This window comes from Setaria viridis, chromosome 1 (genome assembly GCF_005286985.2).
Source record: "Setaria viridis chromosome 1, Setaria_viridis_v4.0, whole genome shotgun sequence".
Lineage (NCBI taxonomy): Eukaryota > Viridiplantae > Streptophyta > Magnoliopsida > Poales > Poaceae > Setaria > Setaria viridis.
The window spans coordinates 4,826,088-4,836,130 of NC_048263.2; the positions used below are offsets into that span (position 1 = coordinate 4,826,088).

Sequence of the window (10,043 nt, forward strand, 5' to 3'; positions counted from 1 at the left end):
CTAAGGGTGCGTTTGGTTGGGAGACAATGTAGAACGGGACGGTGCGTGAAAGAAATCCTCATCAACTTGGACGAAAAATTAGAATTAGAGATGAGATCATGTTCTATGATATAATATTTTTTTTATATAAATTCATTTTCTAAAGTAAAAACACTAGGAATTGTGTGTAATAAACAACATAATAATATAATAAAATTATATTTAAAAATAAAATAATACAATTAGTATTTCCCGTGCATATTTGATAGCGTTTTTACATATCAAAAGAAACTATAGCATCACGATATTCCATGTAAGGATTATTTATAAAATATTGCATTTTCATCTTTAATTTAAAGTAATATAGCTATACCGTATTATCGAAGTTGTTCATAGAAACAAATTCTGTATTGGTTTTTTATAAAAAAAAAATACAAACGCTTAAATGGAGGGAGCGAACTAGTGGGCACGTTTATTTGGTAGCATCATTAATGAATCTTTCATGAAAACACCGGCAAAATATTTCAAGAAGATGAACACGTGCTCCATATTTCGATTTTTTAAAATGAAAATTTCGAATTTTCATTTATGTACTCCATTCAAAGTCTGCGCTTGTCTTGCTTTGGACTTCAAGGCCGCCAGTCCGCCACAGCTCACGGCCTCGCGCTGCTGTGTCTGTGTGGACTCTGGACGCGACCCCAAATTCAAAATTGGCTAACGTCTCCTCCCCTCCGCTCCCCATTTCAAACCAAGACCCCATCTCAGCTGCCGGCCCCCTCCACCACCGCATCTCCGATCTGCCACCGCCTCCGCCTCTGCTTCCGCCCCACCCAGCTGCGGAAGTCCTCCTCCGCCTCCGCTGCACCCGCGATGCCGTCGGACGGCGTCGACGACGAGCTCGGCGGCGGGAGCGTCGGCCCCGCCCCCGCGCGGTTCGAGCTCCAGGAGGACCCCTCCTTCTGGAAGGACAACAACGTGCAGGTAGGGTTTCCTCCGCCTCGCTGCGAGCTGTCTCCTCCCCTTCTCAGCCGGCGCACTTTCTACTCCATTAGCGGCAGTGCTCCGGTCCAATTCGGCCGGGTCGGAAAAAAAAAGTGGCTGTGTCCGCGGGCATTTCGTCGAGTACCTATCGGTGGTTGCTTAAGTGCTCCAATCTGCAGGTTGTGATCCGTATCCGGCCGCTCAGCGGCAGCGAGATATCGCTGCAGGGGCAGAAGAGGTGCGTCCGGCAGGATAGTAGCCAGAGCCTTACGTGGACTGGACATCCTGAGTCTCGGTTCACGTTTGATCACGTCGCGGACGAGCATGTCACGCAGGTCCTCTTGACACTCTCGATTCCCAATTATTCGCATCTATTTGCTTCTTCTGACTTATTTATTTGTGCAAAATGTATAACTGATCCTCATTTGGTGCTCTTCAGGAGAATATGTTCAAGGTTGCTGGAGTGCCAATGGTGGAGAATTGCATTTCTGGCTACAACAGCTGCATGTTTGCTTATGGGCAGGTTAGCAACACGTTTAACTTGATGCTGCAGATTCTCAAGTTTTTTGGGTCCCACAGGCACAGGTTGTGCATAATTCTCTGTTTATCTTTCAACGCTTTGTATCTGCTTTTGCTAGACTGGAAGTGGAAAGACACATACAATGCTTGGTGATATAGAAAATGGGACACGGAGGAACAATGCGAATTGTGGTATGACGCCTCGAGTGTTCGAGCATCTCTTTGCTAGAATCCAAAAGGCAAGTCTCTACGATCTGTTGCTTTTTGGATGCCTCATTTTGGCAGACATGTCATGTTAATTTTATTAGCTATTTTCTTCGCTACTGTTTGCAGGAAAAGGAAATAAGGAGGGATGAAAAGCTCAGGTTTACATGTAAATGCTCTTTTCTGGAGATATATAATGAGCAGATTCTTGATCTGCTCAACCCAAATTCTGTAAACTTGCAGGTAAGTATCATGCAAGGTTTCTGTTATACAGGTCTTTATTGTTTTTGTACCTTCTGTTCAAGTTATGCCTAGACTACTCATACCTCCTGTTCATTTAGTATTGACTGCTTTTTCTTTCTTGTGTATTTGTAATGCTGTTTGAAAATGTCTGTATTTCAAGATATATATTATCTAGACTATGAGCTGATTAGCTCGAGTTACTTTCTTGCAGATAAGAGAGGATGCCAAAAAGGGTGTCCATGTTGAGAATCTGACGGAACATGAGATCTCCAATGCTCGAGAAGCGCTTCAACAACTTATTGAGGTTAGTTGATAAAATGTTTGCATTTTTGTTCTTGTGTTCTGCTGAGGTTTATCTCTAGTTGGGATTGTTAGAAACTTGGATCTCTTTTACCAGCTTCAAATGCAATCAATGATTGCCCAAGTCACTTTAATGTCTGGTACCCAAGTTTAAGATTCAGTACATGAATCAAACCTTAAGAGTTAAGACATTCTGCATTTTATTTTCAGGGGGCAGCAAACAGAAAGGTAGCAGCCACTAATATGAACCGAGCAAGTAGCCGCTCTCACAGTGTTTTCACTTGCCTTATAGAGAGTAAGGTATATGAAGTAAATAATTTCCAAAGATCTTTCTATGTTAAGATGTCGTTGTACATGTAATCATGTTATTGTGGGTAACATCACATATGTGTTTCCCTTTACTCACTCTTGAAATTAACTATTTAGTGGGAGTCGCAAGGTATCAACCACCATCGATTTTCTCGGCTCAACCTTGTTGATCTTGCGGGCTCAGAGAGGTAAGTTGTTCAAGTAGCACTGTCTATAATTATTTGATACGACTTTAATGGATTTTTAGTGCGAGCACACTTTTTTTTCATTCTCTCACCTTCCAATTCAACATGCATGCCTTCTGCTGTGCAGGCAAAAAAGCTCAGGTGCTGAAGGAGAGCGCTTGAAGGAAGCTACCAACATCAACAAGTCACTCTCAACTTTGGGGTTAGTTGATCATCTTCTAGCATATACCTTGGACTAAAGAAAATGTTTAATGTTTTTTATGAACTTAGCGCACTAAGCCAGATTCTCAAAGCATTACACTTCTTTTAAAACTATTTTGGGCTTTGGCATTCTTGCAGACTTGTCATTACGAACCTCATTGCTGTGTCAAACAAAAAATCACACCACGTTCCCTACAGAGATTCAAAATTAACATTCCTCCTCCAGGTAATATGCAAAACTGAGACAATAAAGGTTCTCATGTTGTAAGTTGAAGGCTAAGGAGCTATTATGAATTTGAAAATTTTTCAATGCAAATTTGCGTTACGGTCCATTTATGATAAAAGTTTTGCATATGTTCTACCTCTGCTTTATAGGATTCGCTTGGAGGAAATTCAAAGACGACTATAATTGCAAACATAAGCCCATCTCATTGGTAGGTTCCTAATTATGATCTGTTGTTCTATTCAGTTGCCTTTCTATTTTGAAACAGTTCTACATGATATATTATGACACTCTCCTTTTCTACCCAGTTGTGCTGCTGAGACACTAAGCACATTGAAGTTTGCGCAACGAGCTAAGTACATAAGGAATAATGTATGTAATTTTTTGCATATTAATTGTGATACAACTGTTTTTCCTGCACGCATCAGCTAACCATTACTCTACATAGGCTATCATTAATGAGGATGCCTCTGGTGATGTTCTCAGCATGCGCTTACAGATCCAGAACCTTAAGGTATAGATGACTTTGAGCTTTCTCAGTTTTTTTACTGTATATTGGAAGCTGTTTCCCTAAATATTCTATTGCATAGACATTTGTAATTTTTAATTTATCATGTATATTAACATTGATACGATATTGCAGAAAGAAGTTAGCCGTTTGCAAGGACTAGTAGGTTCTGATAAAACTGAAGGCCTTGGTTCTCATGGATTTGTCTGTGAGTCTCCTAGCATGTTCAAATGGGATCAAGGTCATGGCACATTCAGTCCACTTAATTTTGATAAAAGGACTACACAGGTATTCATAACTGAATTTGCTCGTAGAACTTGATATGATTCACAGGGACTTACACTGGTTTTGTTGGTGTGCTGTGTTCAGAAGAATGATTACGATGCTGCCCTTGTCGCTGCTTTTAGGAGGGAGCAAGAGAAGGAAGCACAATTGAAGGCAACAATAGCTGCAAAACAGATTGCTGAACAGCTGGTCTGTAGTTAATAATCAAAGAAAAAATGTGCACAGGTAGTCATGTATTTTCTAACTTAATGTTTTGTTTCCGCACAGGCAGCTCAAAAGACAGAAGAGGTAAGAAGTTTCAAGATGAGGCTTAAGTTTCGTGAAGATCGGATCAAAAGATTGGAGCAGGTTGCTTCAGGAAAATTATCTGCTGAGGCGCTTCTTTTGCAAGAGAGGGAAAGCCTTGTGAAGGAGTTAGAGGTCCTGCGGAGTCAATTAGATCACAATCCAGAAATCACGAAATTTGCAATGGAGAACCTACAACTAAAAGAAGAGCTGCGAAGGTTAGCATTGCTGTTAACATCTTAGTGATTTTAAATGATCATGCACCCCTGTTGGCAAAGAATAATTTATTCTTGAGTAAACTATTGTTTGAATTAGTTGTTTTCAGTTGTTAACTCTTTATTGTATTGCTACCAGTCACTTATAACTTGTTGAATATTTTATTATGTGATTATCAACTCAATTTACATTGTTGTATCACTGCTGCAAAGGAGTAACTGATTCTTGTATATTTTATTATCTGAATAATCTCATCGGTCTGGCTCTTTGACTCTTTGTTTATCTGCTTTGTGTTGGAAGCTTAACAACACTTTATTTGTTCTTAAAAAAAATCAGGTTGCAGTCATTTGTTGATGAAAGTGAACGGGAAATGATGCATGATCAAATAATTATTTTACAAGATAAGGTACATCTAGGTGTTGATGGGGCTGAGGCAAACTTTTATTATTACCTCTTTTACTATCTAGAAGTAGTGAGCTTATTCAACATCTCTGAATTGATTTGCAGCTGCTAGAGGCTCTTGACTGGAAGCTTATGCACGAGAAAGATCCTGTCAACAAGGTTTGAATGTTTGATTATAACTATACGCAAAATTCTGAATGTAGGATGTCACTTGTGCGTTTATTAGTAAACCCTTGACTTACATAGAACTAATAGCTAAGCCATTTTTTAAAAAAATACTTTACAGCAATATTACACGCTTACCTGTCAATGGACTTAGATTTATAATAACTTGTGCAGGGCCTCTCATTATTTGGGGAGTCAGCTGGTGATGAGGAAAATGAGTTCCTTCGTTTGCAGGTTGGTGTTAGAGTACTTCCTGTGCAATATCACTCTGATTACACCTTTGTTTATAGTATGCTTGTTTGTTTGTGGCTGAATCCAGTTTATGATTTTGTACTGCAGGCTATTCAGAATGAGAGAGAAATCGAGTCATTGCGTAAAAAATTGACCTTCTGCCTTGAAGCAAAGGAGAACCTTGAGAGGTATAACTATTTTCCTACCTTGGCATGCTGCTACGAGGGCTTTTATTGCTTCATAATCAATATGTTTCCTTCTTCCATAGTATACTGTGATATTAATGATTATAAAGATGGTAAATAATAGTGTATCTGTTGGGCACATATAGGATGGTTAAAATTCTGAAGCACTGTGGTTTGTTATTTTCAACTCATTTACTATGTTTCCTTTGATTCACTCGTATTCATGTACCAGTACCACTTTACCAGATATAGCATGTCTTGTGGTTCAGGATTTGCACAGTAATGTTAATTAGAACTCATAATGTTTGAAAAGGCCAATCAGTAGACCATTTGTTAAATCATTCATTTGCACTTCTCCATGTCATCATTGCTGCTGATTGTACCTGATAAATTGCAATCTGTGCATGTTTCTTTTTTTTTGACCAAAGTCAGCAGGGGAAGCCCCTACCTATTTTTTTTTATAATTTTTTTATTCCAGCCCTTTTTAATTCGCTCCCACGGGGAGTCGAACCCGAGCCTACTGGGTGCTACTCAGGTGCCCTTTCACCATGTTTCTTTTTTTTCCTCTCTAGGAACTAGAAAATCATTTTTATGTTTTTATGGAACTTACATGTGTGCTATCAACTACTGTTCTGACACCTAGTAAAATAACCATTGTTCTGATGACATTACCTGATGTATCGAATAATGTGCAGGCGTGTTGATGAACTAACCACGGAATTGGAAGTTGCAAAGAAACATGATGACATAAATAATGAATGCAAGGCTGTCGAACTCCAGGAGCAAGGAGAGGCAGGTTTACATAACTTATCTGATGCTCAGATAGAACTTAAGACTTTGGTTGACGCAATATCTTCGGCAAGTCAAAGGGAAGCAGAAGCCCATGAAACTGCAATTGGTTTGGCCAAAGAAAATGAAGAATTGAGGATGCAGCTTAAGGTTTTGATTGAGGATAACAAGAGACTGTTTGATCTATATGAACATGCTATTGTAAATGTTGAGGCAAATCAAGATGGAAACTGCCCTACCATTCCTGGAAATGAACATGCAAGTGGTCAGCAAGGTAGTCATCCTTTTGGAGAAAACCTTGTGAATGAAGATCTGCCTAATGCCCCACCAGCAGGCCCATCAGATTTGCATGCACACAACTCATCCAGCATGGAAGAAGAGTCTAAGATAGCGGATGAGAAATGCATCAACGAGGATAACTTGTCAAGGAATACATCTGCTGAACTGTGTCTTCAGCTGGAAGAGATGCACGAGGAAAATGATAGACTTATGGGTTTGTATGAGAAAGCTATGCAGGAAAGGGATGAATACAAAAGGAAAATTTTAGAGCAAAGCAACTCTGAAACTGTAAAAGAGATTCGGTCGGATGAAAAAGATGATGAAATGAGTGAAGCCGCAGATCCTAAGAGTCTTGAAGTGAAACATGTTCATGACTCTACAATTTTAGCTTTGAAAGAAGTGCTGCAGCTTGTTCGGACTAAGCTGGAGCTTGTCCAAGACAAGGTTGTGTCTGCTCAGGATGCAGTAAAATATTTTGAGCTACTCGAAAGGGTAAGTAGAAAGGCGGAAGAACTTTCTGCAAGCATTCAGCTTCGTCGTCTAGACGTGCAGCATGGTCAGGAAGAAACCAAGGCCCTGAAGTCTGCACTGTCAGAATCACAGGACAAGAAAGATACTTTTGAAGGCAAGTATTTCTTGCCTGCAGCATCGTGTTGGAACTTGGATTTGAAGACCAAAGCCATTGCTTCATCCAAGTTTGATTCTAACTTTGCATTGATGAATGAAAAGAAGGAACAGTTGAATCTTCTCCAAACTCGCAAAAACCAACTATCTGCCATGAGAACAAGGGCACATGAATCTGAAACTGAGTTGCGAAGCAAAATTGATGGCCTTAAACTGAAGCTTCGCTCTTATGAAGCTCAAAGGAAGGAGGAAGAAAAGGTTCTGTTCGCTATTGATAATCTTGATACATCTACTGCATTGACACATAAACCCAAGAATTTTAGTAAGGCAACTGATCTGCTGAAATCTGAGGAGGAGCGGATAAAGCTTTCATGTGAACTGCAGAACGCCCGTGAACAGCTTCGCATAGTTCACAAGGAAATAAAAAGTATGCAGAAATGTGATTATATTGATTGCGAGATGGCACTCCTTGAAACAGAAATAGAAGATTGCTGCCTCTCCTTGCTGGAAGCTGACATTGAGAAGTTTGTTCGTGACAACACATTGGCAGAGGTTTGGGAGGGTGAGGTGAAGAACATGGAGGCCTTGCTGATTGACTACCAGGACTGTGTTTTCCATGTCAACTTGAAGGAGGAAGAGATCAAGGTGTGTGAGGAGTCCTTGCAGCATCAAGCCAGGGGTCTGGATGAACTGCACTTGAAGCTAAATCAAGCGATGCGGGAGCTAGCTGAGCTTCTGCATGACAGAAGAAGCTTAACCTCTTGCAGCTTGGATCAATCCATGCCGCCTGTTGGTGAAAAGGTGGCAACGGATCTTGAGTCCGTCCGGATCCATGTCGCTGAAGCTAAGCAGCTTTTGCTTCTCGACAGCCAAGCAAATTTGTGAACCTGTGCGACTAGCCTCAGATTCCTTCACTGATGCAATGATTCCCACCGACTGACAGGCTACTCTGTCTTGCCTTCTGCTCAGTTACATTTGTAGCAAGACGTCAGCGATCAGACGCTGGCATGCTGCCACTTCTAGTAATTTGCTTCGCAGGATGGAAACATCCTGATCCTTTTTTTTTCTTGCGGCCGCCTATCCTCTGGTGGGCTAGTTTCAAGTCATCAACAGGTCCTGGGCTCCTGGCTACACTTGCAGGTGCAGGACATACTGATTTGACATGATACCGAATCCATGGAGGCATGACCTCTTGTTTCTGTAACTCTCTAGACTAATAACAGGCAGTGAGTGGACTTGTATCATAAGTTAATCTGAAACTGGGTGGATGCTTTTACACTAGTTGAAGAATGCTGCACTCCAGCATCATGTAAAAAGCTTTGGCCTGATCTTGACTTTTATCGTAAGTGACGAGTGTGTTCTGCTGCAAACAGTGTGCCAAGTTCGTCTGGCTTCTAGCTAGCGTCTGGTGGAATGTAAATGTTCCTTTATTTTGGTTCCCCTCTAGACTGTCTGATGATCTCCTGTTGTTAGTGTAGTTTGGACATCTGTGGAAGCTTCTTCAGCTCTTGTCCCGTTGCTTAACTGGTTTGTAATTATAAATTGGTTCTTCAGTTTGCCATCAGATTCTAGTAGTTCAAGATATTTTTGTCAAGTGTTCTCCAGAAAGATACTCTGTCAGGTGAACTGTGCACTTATTTTCTCTAAAATACATTGCTCAGATATGGTCAGATTTTAGGTGCTATCCCTCATGCAGTACTGGTGGAATCAATGGTTTTGGCCCATCTTGCAGTCCTGAATGCTTTCAGTACAGGGGAACTGTGGACGTGTTTTCTAAAGTCACTAGACCGGCAAGTGCTTGTTGAGCAACTCTCTTCCTTGTGCTTTCCTCTTTCCCGAAAATCATCTGTTCTAATGATTAATAAACATCTGCAGGAAGGAATATTTAGACTATGGAGAGGTACTGGTACAAGCCTAGCATTGGCTGTGCCAGCGGTAAGTCCTTTCAGCTCAACAATGTTTGTACCCTAACCCTGCAGCATCAATTTATTATATTGCTACATGTCAGGCAACAAGGAATATAGATATAGCTAGCTATAAACATTAGGTTTGTACGTCACATGTTTTTCATCAGTATTCATACGTGCTTTCATTAGACACACATTAATTTTCTTTTCTTTTCTCTTTGCTCCTTCAGGTTGGAATGTATCTACTTTCTTATGATTTATGGCGAAATTGGATTGAAGAATACTCCGATCATAATTTTCCAAAATTAAGACCATATGCTCCTCTTATTTTTGGCTCTATTGCACGATCGCTGGCATGTATAACTTGTTCCCCTATTGAATTTGCAAGGACACGTATGCAGGTCAGTAGTATAAAAGTTCAAGATGCTGACCTGCATCAGTAACCCTGAAAACTGTGTGTACTATGCTACATCACTATTTTTTAGCTTGTAATTGACAAACTTTTAATTTATATTGCCATAACATTTTAAGATACTAACAATTTATCAATTTCTGAACCATATTATCTGCAATGTTTGAACGAACGCGTACATATGAATCTTGGAACCACAGCATTATGTTCTCATTTGTTCTGAATACTAAAGCTATGTACTTTGGAATTTGAAAATAGTTCGGGGATACTACCTCCTATGGACTGGTCTAGGAGCACAACTAGCACGTGATGTCCCCTTCTCAGTATATGCTGGACAGTTCTTCAACCAGTAAGATACTGCTGAACTGATGCTCTCTATGTCATACTTTGGATTAAAAGAAAGTTTCAATTTAATAAGACCTGCTGAGACAACATTCTTTTTTAATCTTCCAAATGCTTCTTATGCAGATTAGAAGGCACTCGGCAGGATTAGTTGGTGACAAAAGCAATCCAGCAGTTATATTGGGGGCAAACTTTTCTGCAGGCTTCATTGCTGGGGTCATCTTCGCTGGTGCTACCTGCCCGCTTGATGTTGCCAAGACACGCAGACA

General features: G+C 40.4%; 1 protein-coding gene across 2 annotated transcripts; it reads left to right on the plus strand.

Annotated features, from left to right (window-relative positions):
• Nucleotides 1-632: 632 nt before the first annotated feature.
• LOC117863160 (kinesin-like protein KIN-12G) lies at nt 633-8,707 on the plus strand. Of its 2 annotated transcripts, none has more exons than XM_034746774.2 (21): nt 633-960; nt 1,140-1,295; nt 1,400-1,483; nt 1,599-1,718; nt 1,813-1,926; nt 2,138-2,230; nt 2,437-2,526; nt 2,653-2,723; nt 2,848-2,922; nt 3,060-3,147; nt 3,297-3,355; nt 3,453-3,516; nt 3,593-3,658; nt 3,788-3,940; nt 4,025-4,126; nt 4,205-4,440; nt 4,775-4,844; nt 4,946-4,999; nt 5,180-5,239; nt 5,345-5,424; nt 6,117-8,707. In XM_034746774.2, the coding sequence occupies exons 1-21, from the start codon at nt 850-852 to the stop codon at nt 7,996-7,998; spliced, it is 3,828 nt and encodes a 1,275-aa protein (XP_034602665.1). In that variant the 5' UTR covers nt 633-849; the 3' UTR covers nt 7,999-8,707. The 2 variants fall into 2 exon arrangements, with proteins under 2 accessions (XP_034602665.1, XP_034602657.1); XM_034746766.2 differs by having other exon boundaries at nt 634-960; nt 4,022-4,126.
• Nucleotides 8,708-10,043: the final 1,336 nt, after the last annotated feature.